We start from the raw sequence: 24,570 nt of genomic DNA, 5'->3' as shown, positions 1-24,570 counted from the left end.
ATTGGAGCAGTGGGTGGAGTTATTCTTAGAGCCCCAGTTTGAAGACGGTTGTGCAGAAACCCATCTGTACTGCTGGTTGCCAACATTTCTGGTACAAATATTGTCATTTGCTCTTAAGGCAATCTGCTATTTCAGTCCTAGATTCAGTTTTATAATATGCTGAGCAAAATAGCAGAGAGAAAAAAATCTTAAGTGGTAGTATAATCTGCAGTTTAAAAACACACTGCAGTGTTTCCAGTAGAGGATTATTTGGTGTATCTCTTTAACTCAGCTGTAGGGTAATTGAAATTCATGTTTTACGCCTGCTTGAGGCCAGGCTCCCTTGTCCTGACTGCACATCAGTAAATTCTATACCTACTGAGAGGAATGGTAGTGTTTGTTTGTACAGATAAAAGGTTTACATGATATTTCTTTTAAGATGTACTATGTGTGTGACATGCCATGCTCATTTTGCTGAAAACATGAATACACTCAGAAGTTACTTGGTATATAAGTCATTTTACATTACAATAATAATATAGACAAAGCAAGCCGCTTTATAAAGAAAAATAGGTTTGTACAGCTTTGGAGGCTGAAAGTAAACCGCATGTTAAAGATCTGGTGAGGGGCACTCCTCTTTCTCAATCATGGTGAAGCATGAATATGTGTCCATGTGCTCCTTCTTTGAGCCATCAGAAGTCAATCATGGGTTTTCTGTGCCAATGACCTAGTCTACATACTCAGCCTCTTAACACCCACTAAAGAAGGTGTGAGGGGTTAAGCTCTTGCATGAGTTTGAGGTACAAACCGTATTTGTCGCCATAGCACTTGGTTACAGAAATGTCAAATGTGGTGTCCTTCACTGTCCCAGGCCTTGAAAGTTACAGCTTTCATTGAGGGTGCCAAACATTTTGGCAGAGATTTGCATAGAGCAGGGCATAGAAACTGTGGGCATAAAGTTTTGTTGCCATTTTATTGGACCTTTGTCATGAAGCCTTTTAGAGGGAGAAAACATATCCTGTAGGAAGTAGTATGTTTCCTTCTGTTTCTGGCTTTTTCATTTTGTTCCCAGCCTGATGCATAGTGAGAAATTGTCTTATGGTATGACTCAGTGTACATGTGCACAAATGATACCAGAGCCTTACAAAATAGTATTATACTTACCAGTAGTGTGAAATATACTTGCTGTGTTTTAATTCATGTAAAAAATTGCTGGACCTGACTCTTGAAGTTGATTTTTACTACTTTATGGATTGTGATCTAGAGTTTTAGCCTCTGGCAGCTCACATTTTTCCAAGACCTTCAACTCTTGGCAACATCCCTGAAGTCAGTGGAGAGGTAAATGTATCTCCATATATGGAAGATTTGTCCGCAATAGAAATGGGAACAGAGCACGGTCTACTCAAAGACACATTGATGGATTTAGTTCAATCAGTAGTCCCTTTTAAAACAGTATTAAAGTTAAACAGTGAACCAAACAGCTCAGAAAGACAATTTTAAGTCTCAAGTGACAGACTACATCATGGTAAGAGTTTGACATTTAAATATATGAGCTGTTGAAGGTGGTTGGTTAGGTAGGCCACTTTCCCTGTTCCTCACAGAATCAGGCTCATGGAACCCCATAACCAGCTGTCTGCAGAAGCTTTAATCTCATGAAAGTTAATTCCACTTTTCATTTCCACAAATATAAATTCCACCCTTAGCCTGAAGTTGGCTGGGTTGTAAAAAACATAAATAATTTTTGATGTTGATATTAATATTTGATTTAGAAGAAAAAATATTTTACTCCTTAACCTTTTTTCTGCATTGTAGAAGTGTGGATTGATATGATTGGTTGGGGTAGAATGACTGAACAGTTTTCTCCCACACGGAAAGGGGGAAGGAGGTTAACTTTTGCTGGTTGGTATAAGGAACTGTAATCTTTTCAAACTCTATTGTGAAGTTCACTCAGTGTGTTCAAAGGAAATACTGAATATTAAAAGGGAAAGCGGGGGAAGAAAATTCCAGGAAATTGAAAGGTGAGGCTGACATTCCACATTCATTAATGCTGCTTCTAGTTTTCTTTGGTGATTACTTCAGAACTAACTGGCTTCTGTCCATAGCCTCATGTTTATCTTGAATATCCTTTTTTTAAAAAAATCTAGTAAATTGCCTTTTATTATTTGATATGTTTCTTAGAGTTGATGGCCATGTGATTATTCCTTAAGAATATTCTGGAATTTCACTCTCTTCTTGTTGAAGCATGGTCATATGGAATAATAGCATGGTTGAGCTGAAAAGAATCTTGGACATGATGAAGCTGGTCTCAACATTCACAGACCCGATGGATGTTAAGAACAAATTCTGGGGCTCCCTCTACACCAACTGAATCCTAGTATCAGAATGTTTCCAGAGCTTTCCAGCCACTCCTTAGACTGGCAACCACTCATTTTCAAGTTGAGGAAAAGGAAGTTGGAATTGTTTTGTTGCATTATTGGGCTTACAAGTATTGGGAAAAGAAACTCTCTTCTGCTAGGGAAATGGGGTAAGCATCAGTGTTGGCTAGCCCTGGATGAGGCCTGGTCAAAGGGCATTTATGTTTTAGGTACTGACTATGTAGGTAAGCCCAAGCAGTTTGAAGATGATAAGCAGAGCCCTCTCTGGCCTACAGGTTTGTAGTTAATCAGACCTTTGCAAAAGTGAGGTTTTGTTTTTGTTGTTGTTGCTTTGGGTTTTTTTTGAGTTTTTTTTTTTGGGGGGGGGGCTCGAGACAGGGTTTCTCTGTGTAGCTTTGGAGTCTGTCCTGGCACTCGCTCTGTAGACCATGCTAGCCTTGACCTCACAGAGATCCGCCTGCCTCTGCCTATCAAGTGCTGGGATTAAAGGCGTGTGCCACCAATGCCCAGCAAAAGTGAGTTTTACGGTATTACAATCCTTGGTGAATGTGCTTCAAGCCTATATAGTACTGCTCCACAGGCTTTTCCTGTGTCAGCTTCACAAAGTATAGGAGCAGCTAGAGTTCTTGCCTTTCAGCTTTATGGAAGGCTCACAGGCTTAGTATCCACATTTTGCCTCCAAGTTTTGACGAATACTACTGGTCTTCTATAAATAGCATTCTTACCTCTCCACAGGCAGCCACTACATCCAGAGCTGGTATCTTGAGAGTGCCTGGGGATGCTTTCTGAAGTCCATGAAATGGCTAACCTGACAAATGTGGGCCCATAAGTCCTGTGTAAGACTGCCCACCCTTTTTAACTAACAAAGATGTTATTTCATACAAATCTCAGTCAACAATTCAATTTTCTTAAAAAAAAAAAAAAAAGTATTGTGGTCTTATTTGTCCATGGACATGACCTGGTCCCATATTCAAGACTAAAATCAGAAAATCAAATCCTGATTAAATTGCAGTGGAAAAGAAGGGCCACAGAAGGGGGAAAGATGCAGAAGTAAGCAGGAGAGTTTTCGTTGCACTTTTTAGTATAGAACATTGACATTTATGGGGAAATGATTAATTGAATAGTCCACTATACGTAAGAAATTGTAGTTCATAAAAAATAGTTTCTATTTACAGTGGGTATAGTTGCTGCACTTTAGCCCAAACAGGTGAAAGTTAAGATATGTGCCATCAAACAGGAAGCAGATGGGGGCTAATTAAAGTTCTGTTGATGGTAAAAGGATGACCGATCAAGGAGCAGCTGGTTTCCCAGTTTGAACAGAAATTCATTCTATTGTATAAGGGTAGCCCCCTGTAAGCTCTCTTGTCTCTTAGAGGTCAAGGCATGTGTCTCAACAGTAAGTGGGAAGGCTGTGTGGCTACTGTGCTCACCCTGTGACTTAGACGCATTCTCTTCAGGGCTCATGGGGAGGGAGGGGGCGGATCACAGCCCATGATTTCTAGTGATGCTTTGGCATGATTTCTGGCATGACCCAGAAAAGATAATGGTCTTTTCTGTGCCCTCCAAGAAAGGGTCCACGGACTTAGTTTTGTATTTTTATTTGTTCCAATATTCTCCTCTAGAGGTTTTAAAAAGGTTGAACAGGACCTAACCTAAGTCCTGTTCTCCCTAGCCAAGCATGATGAAAATGTGTGAGGTGTGTGGTGCACTGAGTGGTGCTCTGGGAACTTCTTTGGAGCTTCTGTGAAAGGTCAGCAGGCTCCTGCTCTCACTCTGCTTAGTTGCACTTTTGTCCCTACCACTAATACTGGCTGCACTAAGGACCCTATGTGTGTTCTGCCTGGACTGTGCACAAGGAGGTAACATAAAACTCTCAGGTTTGAGATTTTTGCACCAGTACTGTCTAATATTTGTAAGTGATTTGTAGTATCATTTCACTTTGCAAGGGAGATTGAAGCTTGGAGAAAAGCAGTACTCAGCTGGGTCTAAGTTTATCTGATAGATGTAGAAAAAAAGCTGTTTATCCACATAAATGTGTAAAACCTTCCTCCTCATCCAACTTAAGTTCTGGTCTTTCTTAGGAAAGTAAAAATCTTAGGATACAGTTTGCAAAGTGCAGCTTTTTGTTTGATATGATACATGCATATATTCATATTTGCTTTTATGCATGTTCAAATCTGTAAGTGTGTTTCACTAGGTGGTTCTATTTGAGAGAAATTCTGTTCCTGTGAATGAATGATTGAGGAAAAGGCATAGGTTTTTTGTTGTATCTTTCACAGTGTAGTTTATTCTATGAAAGTTACTCTTGCTTTCACAACCGCAGAACAAACAACATACACGGAGGTAAACTAGTTAGTGAAAATTCTCAGTTCATTCACCATCCAGAGGCAGTGTCACTTGTAAAGTGGGATAAGGATGTGCTGAGAAAGATGGTGGCAGTGGGAAGGGTAAACATGATCAAGATACATTGTATAAATTATGTAGATGGCAAAGAATAAGTTAAAATGTGTTTTTAAATGATTTGAGCCTGGGAGATGGCTCAGTGAGTTAAAGGCATCTGCCATCTTGTCTGACCTGAGTTGGATTGCCAAGATCCACATATTTGTAGGAGAAACCTGACTCCCACAACTTGCTCTTTGACCTCCCAATGCTTATCATAGCAAGCGTGTGCCAGAGACATACCCATACGAATGTTTTTTTTAATTTAAAAGTAATTTTAAGTAATAGTAAATAATTAACCATAAATAATTGACTTAGCAAAACATGAATAATTTGTAATGACTTTATTTTACTTACAAATAAATGGAGTACAGCAGAGATGTCAAGGATGTCATGGTTGATACCCACTGTCTAAAGTATAGAAACTTTACTGTACTAGAAGTTATTTTTGCCCAGTTGGGTTCTACTCATCATTGATAAGGAAAACCTGTATGTGGGTTCCTTTTTTTCTGGACTCAATTCCAATCAGCCCAGGACCCATCACTTAGCTCTTGACAACATTTCTTTGTCTGAGTATTGCTGTAGCTGTGGCTATTTTGTTATTTGTGCTAGTTGTCTTAAGATTCTCTCTCATCCTGTCTTTTCAGCTAATCACCTACTGTCTTCTCCTCCTGTTACTTCTCATATCTGACTTACCTTCTTTCATCTCACTTAAACACTTTTAACTTAAGCATTTAAAGAGGTAGAAGAAGTTTCATCCATTTTCCTCTTACACTGTTGGTAACTTGGTTTCTGGTGTTTGGGAAAGGAAAGTTGATTATATATGAGTTGCTTCACACTGAGTAGTCGGACATGGCTTGCATCGACTGGTTCTTTATCTTTCAAAGACCAGTAGGCAACACTCTTCCCATGTCTACCACCAGGGCCCACAAAGAACACAGGCTGCTTAGGTACCTAGGTCAGGTGCATTCTTTGCTAAGATACGTGGGCAGTTTTGAGGCTTTCAGCTCCAGCTCCCTTTCCGCCCTAGGCATACTTACATCTCACAAATGCCTTTGAAGCAGTTGCATCTATTATAACTAATACTACTGTGAGGCATTTAGGACTGGTGTTTCGTATTATAGCAAGAAAGCAAAAACATTAGATTAAATTGTCCAAAGTCACGACTACAAAGAAGATAAAGTCAGGGTTAGATCGTGTAAAACACTTTGATTAACATATATTAGTTATACATAAAATGAGTTCTATTATAACATTTTCAGAGATGTACATAATATATCTTGATCACAATTTCCCATAGGCATAGAACTTCAACCATCTTTCTGTTTAGATAAGTTTTTTCCAAAATGTGTGCTGTTTTATATTGGTCAAGAAGAGCAGAGAAGCATGCCATACTGTGTTTGTACTTGCACACAAAAGCGGTTTACTAACCTGTCTGTCCTCTGAGCCTACATAGTAAAAATCCTTAAATTAATAGTGGAGTTTAATTTCCTTTGCTTTGTGTATAAATCAGCATAAAATAATTTATTAAAAATTTATTTTTTAAAAATAAACTTATGCCTCAAATGAATTCTTTTCATCACAAAAGGAACCATTATTTCTGAAGCACACAATGAAGAATGCCTTGTGAGACCATGGTGTGCTGTTATGTTGGAAGTAACCTGGAAGTGCTAGAGGAGAAAGAGATCTCTCCTCACAGTTAAAAGAAAAAGTGTTATCTGGGAAACTGGGTAATCCAGAGGAAGTGTTTACATAGTCACTAGTTGGAGATGTTTTTCGTCAATGAAAACAAATCTGGAGGGAGGGTGTTTGTTATGACAGTTGCAGCCTTTGCCTCTGATATGTACCAAAGAGGATTTTAAATAGAGTTTAAATAGAGCACAAAAGTTATCAGTCTGCAGAATCAGCATTCTAGGACCATTTATCAGGTATGTGAGGTAAAGATGCACAGACTGTAGCCCAATCCTTGGCAAGCTTTGGTACTGTACTTATTGGCTATCTGGGCTCAGAACAAGGTGGCTCTTGTACACTTGGTGCAGTGTTTGATGAAGCACATTAACCACATACCATCATCACTGCTGCCACCTAAATATTTAGTATTTAACTTTACTTGGAATTATTGCCTCATCATTTAATGGGGAGCTTTGGGGAAGATGGTAAAGAAGTATGTGCTTTGGCATATGTGGAGGTCAGAGGACAGCTATCGGCTGTCAGTTCTTTCCATCTCCCTTTACATCTTGAAGTCAAGCTTACTTAATCCAAGCAGAAATGTTACGTTGCTTTGCATTGAAGTCTAAAGCCAAGGTAGCAAATCTAGCATCTTAGATTGATCATCAGTCCCCCTCCATGTTCTCAGGACTGGTGTGCTCTTCAGCCAGTTGAAGTTGTTTGGATTTGTGTGGTTTACAACTTCACAGATGCTTTTAAATCCAGGAGTTAGAAACTTGCCAATTTCAATGTATTGTTTTATGAGATAGGGTCATATGCCAGACTGGCATCAAATTCCCAGAAATTGTCAGCCAAGGCCACACCAGTATCAATTAGCATTGCATATGCAGGCACCACATCCAACTAAAAACTGAACTGACAGGTGGATTGAGTGCTCCTTCCCTCAGCACACACTCAACTGTCTTCATGAGTTGACCTACATCTGTAAAATACTCGAACTATTTGTTGATGTCTTTTGGTTTGATGGTAGCTGTGACTTTTAGGTGTGGCTGAAAGTTTGTAGTGCTCAGCTGCCTTGTGGAAGCATGGAAGGAATGAAGTCAGAGGACAGGCTCTCCCATGGTGGAAGAAGGAAGGTGGATGGGTGTGCTAAGAGTACCATTCATAGCACTATCACCTGCTTTTACAATTGAGTTCTGATGGGAATAGTCATTAGCCATTAAAAATTGTTTTAAATTGTGTCTGGGGTGGGACAGGGGGTGCATGTGGTTTGGTGGTGGCTGCAGCATTTCACAAGAGTGCACTAGGGAATTAAGGAAATCAGAGTCCTTGGTTGAGACTCACACTTGGTCCAGGTCAGCCATGGGTCATTTTTGCTCTTGGATTCTTTTCATGAACATACCAGAATATTGACAAAGGTGTGAGTAATTTGGTGTCACTTTGTCTGTGTTCATGATAAATAAGTCATTGTTGTATTGTAAGACATTATTTCCCTTGATTTCCTTTAAGCTGTTGAAAAACACCTGAAAGATTTGGTCAATCTTAGATAATGACTTCGAGATACAAAGATAAACCACCAGAATATAAGAATTGAGTTTGTGTACCAGGTGTTGAGAATGATAGATAAAATGTTTGAAAACAGTAGACCTCATGGAAGGAGGCTTTTAAATTTGTTTTCAACAATAGTCCCCCCCTCCCATTTCACCATCTTAGATGTAGGTAGTTAAAGGAGAACAGAGCCAAGTCTTATAAATCATAAGACAGAAAGTAAAGGCTAAATGAACATAAAACCACACCATTTCATTTCAGAGGTCCCAAGAGTGACACCCATGTCTGTAGCCTATATTCTCCACACAGGCTGCATCAGCATTCTTAAAACCAAGGACACCGCTTTTCAAGCTAGGGAAAAACTATTTTCTTTCTTTGATTTTTTTTAAATCATTTATTTTTATTTTATGTGCATTTGGTGTTTTGCCTGCATGTAGGTCTCTGTGTGAGGATGTCATATCTTGGAGTTACAGACAGTTGTGAGCTGCCATGTGGGAATTGAACCCTGGTCCTTTGGAAGAGCTCCAGTGCTCTTAACCATTGAGCCATCTCTCCAGTCCCCATAAAACTACTCACATTGCGATTTCATAACTGTAACCTTGCTACTGTTATGAGTTGTAATATAAATATTTGGGAGAATAGAGGTTTATCAAAGGGGTTGTGGCCCATGGGTTGAGAACCATTAATTTAGAGAAAAGTACTCTTTGAAAAGGAATTGAAATGATCAATTAACTGTTAGACTGACCTTGCAGCTTGTTTTAAGTGTCTGGTAGAATAGTCAACAATTCTAGAAAACCTTGATGTTAGCAGTTGAGCAGTTCTTAGGAATCAGGCTATGTATCAAAACAATTTTCCTCAGACTCTTGAAGACAACAAACAACATTTTAGGATAAACTTCTAGACAGGACATTCTGTAAATGAAGTATTGTTTTAATCTGTCAGAGCTCGTGTTCTTACTCTGAATTTATGGCCATTGGGTTCTTATTAGTTCTGTAAATAGTTTGAGGCACACACCTCTGACACAGGTGAGTAGCATAAATGAGATAGCACCAAAACACTGACAAAGTTTACTTTAGTCTTTTAAACTTTTAAACCTTAAAATTGATCTGAACATCTACTCTGCACTTACTTTTATGCCCAATTAAAGTTCTTTATCAGTCCTAATGTGCTACTTGGTTTATATTTTTGTTTTTTAATTCTTGTAGCCAATAGATAAAAGTACTTAATTACATTTTAAAGCTGTGTGTTTTAAAATGTTTTTAAACATTTTAAAACACTTTAGATTGGGGGGGAATGGTATGGGGTGTAAAACAGACAAAGATTTTCATTAGGAAACAGCAGAATCACTTTATCGGCAAATGAGATTCCTCTTAATACTTTCCTGTAGTGGAGGCTTGTGTGTTTAAAACAGCTATTTGCCAAGAGCAGCAAAGAGGGTTTGTGTTGTGAGCAGTCTAGAGAGATTGCTCAGCAGTTAGGGGTACTTGCTGCTCTGACAGGCGACCTGGGTTTTATTCCCAGCACCGACATGGCATGTCAACCTCCACCAGTTCCAGGATCCAACACCTTCTTATGGCCTCTGGGTACCAGGCACAGACATACTACACAGATGTACATACAGAGAAAACACCCATATAAACAAAGATTTTGGTAGAAGTTTTGCAAAGGTTGACTCCTTATGTTACCAGCATAGGGGAATTATGGTTGACTGCTATGGATTTGGCAATATTTGGACTCTGTGCCTCTCTAACTGAGGATTAAGGGCTTTGGCTTTGAGGGACACCCTGCATGGTGAAAGGAAATGGAATTAATCCCAGAAAAGCAAGCTTCCTTTTGAAATACTCGCAGATCTCTTTAAAATAGTAACAGTAGTAGTTTAGGGGAGACCAAGGTTTTAGCTATATCTACTAACGGAGACCTTAATAACTTTGGTGACACTTTATACAGTTGGCCTTGTTGGATTTTGTGGCATTTAGGCCAGAACCTATAGTGTCAAGTAGTTTGTTGTCCAGTCTCTGGTTGACAGAGATGAGCAGTGATCAAGATAAAATACCTGTGGTTGGACTAGACTGGAGGATGCATCTAAAAGATGCTTATTTCAGCCTCACCTGGATTTTCAGACTTGTCTTTTGGGGGTATTTCATTTCTTTTTCTCTCAAATCTCTGAGTGTGTTGTCTACTTATCAAGGCATGCTCATGGCTTCAAGTTTGGATGCTGGCCCTTGCCTTCTCCTTGTTTGAGATAGGATTTCTCCCTTTGTGTTCTGCTGCACATGACTAGAGTAGTGAGGCCCACAAGCCTCTGGGGGATTCTCTTGTCTCTGTTTCCCATCTTCCCATAGGAGCACTGGGTTTGCAGGTGTGTGCACTATTGTGTCTAGAATGTGGATTCTGGGGATTCAAACTCAGGTCGTCATTCTGTACATTAAGCTCTTAAATACTAAAGGAGATTTTAGTATGAAATAAATAGGTCTGTTGACTAAAGAACTGGTAAGCATGAACTTCACTATTTCCTACCTCAGAGCTTTGTTCTCCCGTCTTTTTAAGGTTGTGGTACCTACACTTTCCATCTTTGTTTCTTAATAGTACATTTCGTCATTTGTACAAATAGTCATTTTTAATTTGTCTGCTCCCCAAACATGTCTGTCTTGCAGTTCTTTGTATGTTCTTGAACTTTCCATCCCTTCATGCTTTAGGGGCTCAAGGCCTGTTCTCCATGGAGTTTAATGGCCATGGTATTAGAATAGATGATCTTTGCTATGTCCTTCAAGCTTCGGTCCCAGAACCCTGGCTGGGGTGGACAGGGAATGAAGAGAGGACGCACGTGGGCACGCATACACACAGAAGCAATGAAGCTGGGATCAGGTGGGGTTCTCTAATTCTACCACTACCAGGCAACCTAAAACTTGAGCATGTTGTTTAGGTATAGCACAAGGGAAGGGGTTAACTAGTCTGGGTAGGAGGAAGTCTCTGTAGAAGAGCAGTCTCAGACTATAACAGACCCCCCACTCCCCAGGAACAGGAAGCCACAGTTGCTCACTTTGCCTATCCCATATGGGTAATGGCTGTGCCCAGAATTTCACTAATTTGCTCAGAATTTCACTAATTCAGGACTTCCTCTGCTTCCTATAATCCCCCACCCACTCCCTTCACACTTAGTTGAGGGCAGGTTCACCCCAGTGCTCCACATTAGGCTATAAAGATGGTAAGGAAGAGCATAACAGCCACTTCGTACCAACAAAAGACTGTTTTACAGGTTAAAATGATTAAAGTCCCAAAGCTCATCAAGGATTGTTTTTATAATATTAACAAGAGAAATAATCTGACCATAAGCCTTTGTATTTTTAGAAAGTGGCAATATAATTAGACCATATCCTTGGTATCACTATTGAGTCTATTCAACCAGGAGATGGACCCAAGTCAATTTATAGTTATATCTGTTTTTATATGAAGGATCTTTTGTCATGCATATGTATTGCTAATCCATGTGATCACCAATTTAAATGATACTTAAATTTCAGGGCTGTATAATTAAATAATTGAATGGAACCCATTGGGACTCCAGGTGATTAGAACAGTACCCCTCAAAGCAAAGGGAGTCATTAAATAGGTATGGAAGAATGTGGCCAGGCTGCTGGATTGAAAAGCTGTGCTCTGAGACTGTAAGTCCAGTAAGCTTTTTTTCCATGACCAGATTTATCTCTATGTATATGATTACCAGACATCTCAGAAATAGAACTGCTGAGTTGTTTCCCAGTTCCAGGTCTCTTCATAAGTGAAACCAGGCTCTTCACTGGACAAAAGTGGCTCTTCCACACCTTCAGAGAATATGAAAGCATACCCTTTCTTCCACATTAGCATGGGATGGGTCAAGTCGTTTTCTTAGGTCTCACTCCCCTATTCTCTGGTGACCACTGCTGCTGTTTGGCAGTGATGCCATCTTCTGTACAATTTAAGTTTTTTAATGTAAATGAGGCCTTGTTTAGAGAATTGGTAGGAATAGAGAATCCTTTCAGAGAAAAGCTTTACCATTCCTCTCGAGCATGGCCTATATGGATAATGACTTTGTCAATTTCCTATGGGCCAGTTGGTTTTGGAGTCCTCAGCAGACCGTTCCCATGTCAAAATACACATTCAGCCAGGATTTCACTCATGGAGGATTTGCTCCACTCTGTACGGACCTTTGCAGTACAGTTTTAAGAAGTCAAAATTGCATCCACAGTTTGTGATGCCCATGAGTAATCCTAATGATCAGTATTTGAGAAAAGGCATAATCCTCATAGTTGCTATCTCAGATATTATCTTTATTTCTCAACTAGCATGTCTTCCCCTTCCTGGAGCAATCTTGTTGACATTCTGACATAGGCTTCCAAAGACACCAAAAAATAAGCTAAACACTCTGAGAATTAAATCTACAATCTTTGTAAGGGGGAGAGAAACACAAGGATTGCTGTTCAGCTGTGAGGGCATGGAAACAAACATGAGGAAGCCTGTTAAACAGGAAGCTTGTGATGAATGACTTAATCAAGTTGGAACCATTCATGATGGCTTAAAAATTCCTGTTTATATATTCCTTTACTTCCTATTACAAAATAGCAAGTTTATTTCCCTCACTTTATGCAAAATGATATCCCAAACCCTTAATGCGTGGTGATAGGTAGTCCTCTGATATCCATGGATATTGACACATGTTAAGAGCCAGTCTTCACTAGACAACTGACTGATGCTGGGTTGACCAGTTCAGACTAATTCCAGGGCCAGCACCTTTGGTTCTACCTCATCAGGCATCTCCCAAATGCAGGAGGCTTCCCAGGATACCCATGAGTCCCCTCACCTACATGACAGCAGAATCTCCCACATCCTTTGCTCAGTGAAAGACTACTTGAAAGTAGTTTCCCTTACTCTGGAATGATTTGAGTAAGAAAACAATTTAGAAGAAAACGTAAATCCATATCAGTTTAGCAATCTATAGTTATATGTTGGATGGCCTGGAAGAGGGTCATTGTCTCAGAATATAGACCAAATGAGTTGCTTTTTAACTTGTGTTAGCACCTTTAGGATGATGAGTCTGACAGCTTTGGGATCACCAGAGAAATGCCAAGACTTTAGACAGATAATGGTTAACAGGGTGCTCAGGTGAAGAGAAGGCTTTGGAAAATGAAATCATCTTTATGGAAAGGCATGGATTAACTGTCCATAGCAAATCTTCTGTTACAACATGTTTTTGAGCCAAATTATGTGCACCCTGTTGAAGATTTATATCTTTTGACATGCACACGCAAACTGTTGAGTAAATGTCACATGATTTCTTTCTCATTTACAAGCTATTTTAAGTCATCAGTAGCTCAAGTTGGGAACTCTATTGAATAGTGATTTTTGCTGCTTTCAGTCTTTAGTTTGTTTTTATTTGGGGAAATATAGGAAGAGAAATTAAATTCAATCCTTGGAAAAATCTAGTTTGTCTAGCATTTTTTGAAAGAATTTACAGAATTTCTACAAGTGGGAACTTTTGGGACATATGTTCTTGTCTCAGAACATTGAGGTTCTTTGTGTTGGTTGCCCATGCAATCAGGTGGCAGTTCTCAACAGCTGAGGGTCTCTGGGGACCATTGTTTTCCTTGTGAGTCCCCAAAGCCTCTTTACATAGGCTTTCCATAGGACAATGCACACCTGAAACTCATACTACAGCTGCTGTGGTTTTCTGTCATAAAGAAGAGCCCACTGGGAAGCAAGTTGTGTTGTGTAAACCTATCAGCCATTAAGGCAGATCATGGGTTTTATAAGTAGTAGATGGAATTATTTGTACTCCCTCAAGGTAAATTCATATAACTTCAGTACTTTGTTTTAATTCTTAATGCAAGTGACTACAAAGAGGTAATTTTTGTCAACCTGCAGTAGTGTTGTAAGTAGAGTCATAAGTCACAAAGCCTTGCTTTGAGTTCTATCTAATGGAGGGGGAGAGGGGTCTGCCTTGGTTTCTCCGTTTCTAAAGTGGAGTGGGTAGAATCTGTCTATATGTAGTCCTCCCTATAGGGTTGTTTCAAGAGTGGAATGAAATGTAGCCATAGTAGTAAATCATGAATTAAGAGCCTGTGTATAAGGTACAAAGGCCAGGATTTTGTGAACAAGATACATTCAGCATAAATTGCTGCCTGATGGTTGGTTGTTCTTGGTTGAAAAGAAAGACCAAATGTGTGCTTACAATAGGAAAGTTGAAAGAAAGAAATATAAGAAGACCCTGACTAGCAGGTAGTGGCTTTCACACAGGCTGTGGCTTAAGTCAGACTCCAGGATCCTGGGAGCCAGGACCTGCATGAAGAGAGATGCCTACGAAGCACCAGATCCACCAGTAGTGAGGGGAGCTGAAACTAGTAAGCGGAGGGTGGGGCAAGTTTTCAACACAGACCTGAGGGATGAGTCACAGAGAAGAGTGACTTACAGCCAGTTCCTCTCCTGATTTTTGTTGGCGATTCAGTATTCCTAGAAATCTACAATGGATGAGTGGCTTCAGTGTTGTTTTGTTTAAATCACATGCCCGTTTTGATGGGGCATCAAGTTATTTATGCAGTTTACATTCATTGTGTGCATTCTGCAGCATATTGTTAGACACAGATTTTAAAATGAGATTTAAAACCTCGAAGTAAATACAAGTTTTAAATATTCTGCACTTCAGTGACTGCCTTAGACTGGGAGGATAAAAGCATCTTGGATGGGGAGGGCAAGGTACAAAATGAACCTGTCCTGTGTGCCCCGGGTTCTCCCCCTTCCACACAATGCCTAGATTTTCCGCCCTAGGACAGAACAGTGGATCTCAGTCAAAATAGTCCCAGTGGAGATGCCTTGTATTAGTTGGGGACAGTGGAAAGTCATTGTGTGTGTGTGTGTGTGTGTGTGTGTGTGTGTGTGTGTGATATAAACAAGTGCAAAACATATTTATTCCAAAGGTGCTGTTATCCTAGTAGTGTTAACTTCATATTGATGGATGTAAGCATTTTTACATGTACTACCTCATTTGTGTTGGACTGTCTTGAGATAGGGCTGAATGGGAAAGTCCTACCATGAGCTGTTACAATTTAGAATATGAATGGATAGCTATGTAGAGTAAGACATCACATCTACCCTGTAATGTTTTCAGGGTGTCTGGCAACAAAGGTTTATTGAATTCATCTTTTGTGCAGAACATCTATTAGAGACTTGGAGATTAGAAGCAAGTTTATTTTCTTGTGTTTAAGGAACTTAGAGGATGTGTTTAAGTCTATAGAGGATGTAGGGTAGAATACTCAAGAGCAGAGAAGGTTGAGCATCAAAGGTCCACCAGGGTCTCCGTCTACCTTACTTGCAGAGCTTGTTGTGTCTGGATGCCTTGGAATGTCTTGTACTGCTTGCAGTATTCAGCCATGCAGGTAGCATCAGGAATGTGGCTGAGACTTGACTGGGCCTAGAAAGCTAGATGACTGTAAGGCAGTGTGGCTAGTACAGAGAGCTTACCCTGCCATAGCCATCTAATGATGTCATACAAAATAGGGTTTGGGTAGGTATGCAATCCTTGGTTCTCACTGTCGCTTTCCTTACATAGTGCTGGTTGAGAGCACACTATCAGAGCTCTAACAGTTGCAGGCAGCTCAGCAGAGAATTGTGGACACACTGCCCCACACCCTGCTCCTTCTTTAATGTCTCACTGGCTGCATGAAAAACAGGAATTTATGAAACAAGCTCTGCACAGCAAACTTCTTTCCTGTGTGTGTATGGGGGGGTAATTGTTGGCAAAGTTAGTATACAACTGTTGCTCAGAGTGACCTGAAATGTCCTCACAAAATATGTAGTGTGATATTTTGATAAGTAAAGAATTGCTATGGCCAAAACAAAACAAAAAGTCCAAGCAGTTAATAGATACTAACCCTGAAGTTGGTGAGCTGTTTTTAAATTCTTTGAAGATTTCATTATTATTATGTCTTCTTCAGTCCTATTGAAAATGCCCCTCCCCCATGTGTGCTTGCCATGGTCTGGCAGAATCTTCCTGGGCATTATAGAGCTGTTTCCCTGCCCCCCCATCCCAAACCTCCATCCCCACCCCTACCCCCACCCCCATTAGTTGCAGGCAATCAGGAAGCTGATCTCTGGGAAGTCTCCTCCCCCATACTCCCCTTTGTTATTAACTAAATGTGACAGGACACAAGTCAAGCTTCCTTTCCTCTAGAAGTTTCATCAGAGCTTATCTGTGTCTCTATTGTATTCAGAGAACAAAATTGTCATGATGGAATATTGTACAAATGCCCAGACTTCAAGCATTGTGGGATGCAGGTTTGCAGAACTTGAAGGAAGTTGCTTTGAAGGAAGAATTGGGAATTTTGGTCACTGGTGTTGATGGACATGGCAGCCAAAGCCATAGCTCAGGGTTATAGGGTGGGGGACAGGATAATAGGGAGATGGGGACAGTGAGGTTTTTTAAATATATGGGATTGAGATACAACATGAAAGAAATTATTTCTTAATCTCTTTGGGAGATGTTTGGAGTTTAAGACCTGGCCCCTCTTAATGGTCCTAGAGTTGGGGTAGATCATAAGTAGGAGTATAGAATGAAGTCATAGAGGAAAGAGAGAGAGAGAGAGAGAGAGAGAGAGAGAGAGAGAGAGAGAGAGAACGAGAACAAACCACTGCCACAAACCCACATACCTGCCTGGCCATCCAACCAGAAAGCTCCTGTTAGGCCATCTCTGATCCACCCTTGCCATGCATGCTGGCAAAAGGACTTGACACAGAGCTGTTGTGTTGCAATCCTTGGGCAGAATATAGTGCAGAATGCATTTTGAAATGTGGGTTTCCAAGCTCTCTTGGGCCTCTCTGACTTTTGTCTTTTAAAAGTGAGATTACCACTACACTGTTACCACTACACTCCTTTTGTTTTCCATCTCTTGTTGAGAAAAGACATGAAACATGAATGTGTTGGGGTCATATGGAAGTCTGACCCTGTAATGTTCTGCTCTGGTACAATGGTTGGCACATGAGCACCTTCATTCCCTGTCAACAGCATGAGGATGTGGGCATTGTGGCTGCCTCCTAGGGTGACCACAAATCTAGCTAGAGTCTTTTTGTGGTCCAAGAGGGGCCACAGAATATTTGAGCAGCTAAGACTTGTACTCAGTTGGCATAGAAGGCCTAAGAGTTGAGCAGCCATGTGCATAGCTCTGCTGTGAAGATTGTGAACTACCCAGAATTCTGTTCCTGGATTTGGGATTGGGTCTTGCAGAACCCAATTCAGCTGCCAAATGAATAGGTAGCAACTGTGTTGGGCAGAAAGCTTAAGAAAAGGTACCTCCTTGGGTAAGTGTTTTCACTTCCCTAGATGTGGGCCACAGGCTCCCCCAAATTCAAAAGTCAAACTGGACTTTCCTTGTTTTCATCTAAGGACTAAGTTTTACTGTCCTGTCCACACCCCCACTGAATTAGGAATAGAGGAGCATCACTTAAGGTTGCTTTCTTTACCCTGCTTCCTTTCATGTTGTTCCTCTGGATAAAGTGCACCCTCTTTTACAGGGTCCTGAAGTTGGTAGGTTTTCTGCTCTTTGTTAGAAAAGTTCTTGAATTTAAATGTTTCTCAAAAGAATAACTTATTTTTTTATTTGCCTGATACAAAGACTCTCAAAGTATAGATGAACTTAGGTATTAATTTCGTAGATTTTTTTGTTTGTTTGTTTTGTTTTGTTTTTCCTTTTTTTGGAATGGGTCTTGCTAGGTAGCTCACACTGGCTTCCGACCTTTTCCTCCAAAGTGCTGAGACTACAAGTGGATGCGAATGTCTGTCTGCAGTTTTGGTTCCTGAATAGGGATAGATCCTGCTTTATTTCTCCATTCTGTGATCTCATGGGCCCAGTGATAGAGAATATATCACTTTGTGATGTTTATTTTACCTGAAAATAATCGGAAAGGGCTTTGTTTTTGATACAGGTTCAAAACTGTATAAAAGAAACATGGCTGTGTGGGATAATATATCTACATAAAAGAAAATACAGTTTGCTTATTTAATTAGAGACATAAGTGATATTTTTTAAAAGAAAAATTGTTTTCTTTCTTATACCAATTTGAGATGTTTTATAGTGGGTTTATTACTACTGTTCAGAGCTAGTGGGCTCAGTTGGTAAGGGCACTTGTTGCACAGTCCTAGCCTAGTAACCTGAGTGATCTTTAGAACCCATGTAAAGGTAAGTGAGAAGAAACTCTGAAAAGTTATTTTATGACCTCCACATAAGTACTCTGGCATAAGTACCATGGTACATTTGCCCTCCTCAGAAATAAAGAACTGTTGGGCTATACAGATTGAAAATTGTATATATGATCCTTATTGAACATAAGTTTTTTCAAGCAGCATGTACTGTACTCCTGACATACTGTTTTGCTTTACAGAATTCAATTCGCCATAACCTGTCCCTTCACAGTAAGTTTATTCGAGTACAGAATGAAGGGACCGGAAAAAGTTCTTGGTGGATGCTCAACCCAGAGGGAGGCAAGAGTGGAAAATCCCCTCGGAGAAGAGCTGCATCCATGGACAACAACAGTAAATTTGCTAAGAGCCGGGGACGAGCTGCCAAGAAAAAAGCATCCCTCCAGCCCGGGCAGGAGGGACCTGGGGACAGCCCTGGGTCTCAGTTTTCTAAATGGCCTGCAAGTCCTGGGTCCCACAGCAATGATGACTTTGATAACTGGAGTACATTTCGTCCTCGAACCAGCTCAAATGCTAGTACGATCAGTGGGAGACTTTCTCCCATCATGACAGAGCAGGATGACCTGGGAGATGGGGATGTGCATTCTCTGGTATATCCACCTTCTGCTGCAAAGATGGGTTCTACTTTGCCCAGTCTGTCTGAAATCAGCAATCCCGAAAACATGGAAAACCTTTTGGATAATCTCAATCTTCTCTCATCCCCAACATCTTTAACTGTATCAACCCAGTCTTCACCTGGCAACATGATGCAGCAGACACCTTGTTACTCGTTTGCACCGCCAAACACCAGTCTGAATTCACCCAGCCCAAACTACTCAAAGTACACCTATGGCCAATCCAGCATGAGCCCCTTGCCCCAGATGCCTATGCAGACCCTTCAGGACAGCAAACCCAGTTATGGAGGATTGAACCAGTATAACTGTGCACCAGGACTTTTAAAAGAGTTGCTGACTTCTGACTCTCCTCCCCACAATGACATTATGTCACCAGTTGATCCTGGAGTGGCCCAACCCAACATTCGGGTCCTGGGCCAGAATGTAATGATGGGCCCTAATTCAGTCATGCCAGCCTATGGAAACCAGGCATCTCATAACAAAATGATGAACCCCAATTCCCACACCCACCCTGGACATTCACAACAAACATCTTCAGTCAATGGACGTGCCCTGCCCCATGTGGTAAACACCATGCCTAATACATCTGCCATGAACCGCTTGACTCCCATGAAGACACCTTTACAAGTGCCTCTGCCCCACCCCATGCAGATGAATACCCTGGGCAGCTACTCTTCTGTGAGCAGTTGCAATGGCTATGGTAGGATGGGTGTCCTCCACCAGGAGAAACTCCCAAGTGACTTGGATGGAGTGCTTATTGAGCACTTGGACTGTGACATGGAATCTATCATTCGGAATGACCTCATGGATGGAGATACCTTGGATTTTAACTTTGATAATGTGTTGCCCAACCAAAGCTTCCCACACAGTGTCAAGACTACGACACACAGCTGGGTGTCAGGCTAAGAGTTAGTGAGCAGGTAAGTTCATTCACTAAGGCCTTTTTAGAAGGGGACACAGGACCATGTTCTTCTATGGCTAGACCTTAAAAAATAATTAAAGACAGAGTTTTCTATAACCTGAGATCCCCACCACACCTGGGTTGTGTGGTGTCAGGGAGCTAACCCAGGGCAGCACTCTGGCAGAGCTACACCCTGGGATTATGCTAGGCTTTTTTCTAATATTACCTAATTGTGCATTGCAGAGAAGCTTCTGTACCATTTATCACCACCAGTTTACCAAATTTCCTTTTGAGGCTAAAATAGAATGCAGATTCCTTTAACATTCTTTTCACTGTTAGATGGCTTCATCCTTTCTACCAGCCCTTGAATAAATGAACACATTTGTTATAAATCAGATGCCAAAGGTCCCCACCCACCTTTATTTATTTATTTATTTATTTATTTATTTATTTATTTTAAATAATGAGGAATTTCCCCTGTTTAATGATTCTGGAGCTGTTTGAGAAAGTTGTCGCTTCCCCCATTCCCAAGTGTACCTGACACTCTAGTTGGTTAAATACAATTGAATTGAATTTGACTGTATTTTCATTGTGTGTGTTTTCCCCCTTAGGCTACATTTAAAAGAACTGCAGAATGTCTGACAGCAGGAACTGAGAGAAGCAGTCCAAAGATGCCCTTCACCCCTCCTTTTAGTTTTCTTGATTAAAAAAAAAAATCCCTATTTTCCTTTCATCAGACTTGGCAACAGAAACACTTTCCTGTACAGGATGTTTGCCCAGCGTTTGCAGGTTATGTGCTCCTGTAGATAAGGACTGTGCCATTGGGAATCGTTACAATGAAGTGCCAAACTCACTACACCATATAATTGCAGAAAAGACTTTCAGATACTGGCGTGCTTTCAAGTTTTGTATATATGCAGTAGACACAGAATTGTATTTGTGTGCGTGTTTTTTAATATCTACTTGGTCCAAGGAAAGTTTATACTCTTTTGTAATACTGTGATGGTCTTGTGTCTTGATAAACTTTGCTTTGTACTACCTGTGTTCCGCTAAGGTGATGAATCACGAACTAAGATCTCCATTCTGCACCTCTGCTGAGTGACTTTGAACCTGTTCATCTTCCACAGGATTCGTATGAGAACCAAGTAGCCTGTGATCAATCTGCTGAATAAATAAATGGACTTGTCAAACTTTGGGGCAGAATAAGATTAAGTGCCAGCTTTGTACAGGTCTTTTCTATTTTTGTTGTTTATTTGTTATTTGCAAATTTGTACAAACACCTTAAAATGGTTCTAATTTCAGGATAAATGACTTTTGATGTTATTGTTAGGACATGATCATTTTTGGAATAGATATTGAACTGTAATGTTTTCTTAAAACTAGAGTCTACTTTGTTACATTGTCTGCTTGTAAATTTGTGGAATCAGGTATTTGGGGGCAGCATTCATAATTTTCATTTTGTATTTCTAACTGGATTAGTACTAATTTTATACGTGCTTAACTGGTTTGTACACTTTGGGATGCTACCTGCTGATGTTTCTGACTAATCTTAAATCATTGTAATTAGTACTTGCATACGCAACATTTCTGGCCCTGTTTGGGCAGGAAAGTGATGTATATTTACAGAAACTTTGTGTTTTGTATGTAGAAGATTTTAATATGTTTTTATGTGTGTATTTTAAAGAAATTCCACCTGCTTTTATTACCCTGTGAATTGTGTGCATCGCATAGCATCAAGTCCTGAGATGGATGCCCCATGTCACGTTCTTATAGCTCCTTCGGGAGGTCTCCTGTCTGTAGGTCAGGAAAGGAGACCTTCATCTGGAATGACGTTCCCTTGTCTAACTGGGGTTTCCTCCTCCTCTGAACTCTTCATTTTTTGGTCCAGGTTGGAGGTGGTTTTATGGTTGTGTCCTGAGGAATCATGTCACTTCTCAGTTTCCATCCCTCTTTGGCTCTGAACAGTGTACATCTAAGAAGGAAGTTTGAAAACGGGACTTCAGTGCTTTGTACTCTTAACTACAGGTAGTGGCTACCACATGGAATAGAACTAGTTAAAAACTTGAGACAATAAACTTGAAAACAAACCAGCTATAAGTGTACATTTATTTTGAAATCCTTAGCTTAAGAATTTGAGTTATTTTCAGCCTTGAGCAGCCTAATTTCTATCTCAAACATTAAATGTAATACTTTCTAGTTACCTGTAGCTGACAGACCAGGATAATCAGGTTTGCCTCCTATCCTATCTGTCAACATTATTACCAAGTCCTGTTGAATGCCCAAAGCCGCCACAATGTGAGGAATATGAGTACAGCAGCATCTCTTTGCCTTCTTGAGAAGGCCTGGTTTCTCTGTACACAAACCAAATCAAATTTGCTGTTTTTAGTATGTTACCTCTCCTTAGTTTTTGCTTTTGCTTAGTATATTCTCTGTGCACGTTAACAAGAATACAAATGTTCCTGATTTTCACAGTTGACCAGCTATGTCATAAGCTTCCCACTGTGACTTTTTTTTTTTTTTTTTTTTTTTTTTTTTTTTTTTTTTGGCAACCAATCATTGTCGTTGTTTGGGCACTCCAAAACAGGGTTCATTTTAGAAACTTTAGTTCCTCCAAGCAGAGCCTCCTACAAATGGACTAGAACTTACTGATGTCAAAGAACTTGGGTCTCACTTTCCTCTTTCTTGCACCATTTCTTCACCATTGCAGAAAGGGCCTCTGCATTTAATCATTCGACACAGAGGCAGCTACAGCTGTAATCAGTGGTAGACTTGAAGAATGTCACTGAGTGACTTGGGTGTTTCTTCCTCCTGAAGCTGTGTAAATCTCATCCCCCAGTTTCCTTAGATCATAACATGAGTCATGGGTAGTTGTCTTGGGTACAGTGAAGTCCAGGAAGGGCTTCTTGTCTCTTTGAAAAGCAAACTTCATGTGGCCTCTGGGAGTCCTTCTCTGTAAGAATGTTCCATTTCTAGAGCAGCTGGTCTATTATTGTACATGATTGCTTTGTGAAATGATTTCACTTATGCAGCCTTGGTTGATTTATTCCCTTTGGTTTGTACTGTTACTCAAAGCATATTGTATTATAAAGCTACTTGGATATTTTAAATATAAAGATGTATTGTTTCCATAATATAGATGTATGGGATATATTTAGGTGATAGATACATGACATGGAAAATTCTGTTTGGACATGAGTCTAAGTTAATTAGCAAATATTATATCCTGATGAACAGTAAATCCTGGACTATAACAATAAGGGATAGACACTGAAAATGGAACAGTTCCCCAAAGGTGTACAATTTGAACTTATTCAACTGCTGAATATATGACTCCTCCTCCCCCCCCAAAAAAAAAAAACCCTACAAGTTCTTAGTTACAGCTCTTATAAGTTAACTGATTTTAAGAGAAATTTTTCTCTGTGGTTTCAAGTGGGGAATGATCATGCAGTATACTGTGCATTGTGGTTTATGCAAACAAAATGCCTGGCACTGTGGCCAGTGATAGCCTTGTAAGTCCCATCAGGATAGAGTCACACCCTCCCACACACTTTACCACCTGAATTGAGTAACAGTGCAGACTCCATGTTCCTGTTCTGATACTAGCTGAGAAGTGCCTGATGATGATGTTGATGTACTTACAGATACAAGAACAATCTTTACTATAATTGTATAAAGCCATAAATGTACATAAATTATCTTTAAGTGGCTTGGTGTGTTTCTTTCCTTAGTGTTTGAAAGAAGCTCTTGATCAAAAATGTTTTTATGCCGGGTGTCGGTGATGCACACCTTTAATACCAGCACTCAGGAGGCAGAGGCAGGAGGATCTCTCTGAGCTCGAGGCCAACCTGGTCTACAGAACAATTGCCAGCATAGTTAGGCTCCAAAGCTACACAGAGAAACCCTGTCTCGAAACCACCCTCCCCCGCAAAAAAAATGTTTTTATTTAGCTACCAAAGCACTTTCGTTAGACCTTGTCAACCCCATTAGTAATGGTTATTCAAATCATGCATTTCCTTTGGAAGAAAGAGGGAACCATCCCCATAGGACCATATCATGGTCCCTGATATGAAAAAGTGCAATATAAAATTAACATCTAAGCCTGACATTGGTGGTGCACACCTTTAATCCCAGCACTTGGGAGGCAGAGGCATGCAGATCTCTGAGTTCCAGGCCATTCTGGTCTACAGAGCGAGTGCCAGGATAGACTCCAAAGCTACACAGAGAAACCCTGTCTCGAAAAACAAAAATTAACATCTAGAGCAATGGTTCTTACCCTGTGGATGGATACACCTTCCGGGATCAAATGGCCCTTTCATAGGGGTTGCCTATCAGACATATTATGATTCATACAAATAAAATTAGTTGTGAAGTAGCAACAAAAATAATTTTATGGTTGGAAGTCACTACAACATGAAATATTAAAGGAATGCAACATTAGGAAGGCTGGGAACAACTCACTGTTCTAGAGTCTGGCATAGAGGCATAAACCTTTAATCCCAGCACTTGGGAGACAGAGGTAGGTGGATCTCTGTGAGTTAGAGGCTAATCTGATCTACATGGCATGTTCCAGGATAGCCAGGACTACATAGAACGAGTCTCAAAAAAGTGTGTGTGTGTGTGTGTGTATATATATATATATATATATATATATATATATATATATATATCTTTAAAAGTCTTGGAATGCCTAAAACCTCATTCAAGTCAGTAATTATAAACTTATAAACCTTTAATAGTGGACTGAAAATGAGTTAGTAGGGCATGGCAAGAGCAGGGTCCTGGTTAGAGTAAACACAAGGTGACTTGGCAGACTTGATGGCTTTCCAA

The 24,570-nt window shown here is 40.2% G+C and overlaps 1 protein-coding gene across 1 annotated transcript in view; it reads left to right on the top strand.

Annotated features, from left to right (window-relative positions):
- Positions 1 to 23,449, top strand: part of Foxo1 (forkhead box O1) — a 79,869-nt gene extending 56,420 nt beyond the window's left edge. Inside the window, exons 2-3 of the mRNA XM_027394946.2 lie at positions 18,411 to 19,762; positions 20,355 to 23,449. Coding sequence (XP_027250747.1) covers positions 18,411 to 19,748 — 1,338 coding nt within the window. The 3' untranslated portion in view covers positions 19,749 to 19,762; positions 20,355 to 23,449. The remainder of the gene's footprint in view (positions 1 to 18,410; positions 19,763 to 20,354) is intronic.
- Positions 23,450 to 24,570: the final 1,121 nt, after the last annotated feature.

This window comes from Cricetulus griseus (genome assembly GCF_003668045.3).
Source record: "Cricetulus griseus strain 17A/GY chromosome 1 unlocalized genomic scaffold, alternate assembly CriGri-PICRH-1.0 chr1_0, whole genome shotgun sequence".
In the NCBI taxonomy this organism is placed as follows: Eukaryota; Metazoa; Chordata; class Mammalia; order Rodentia; family Cricetidae; genus Cricetulus; species Cricetulus griseus.
This window is presented reverse-complemented; position numbering and strand designations above follow the sequence as displayed.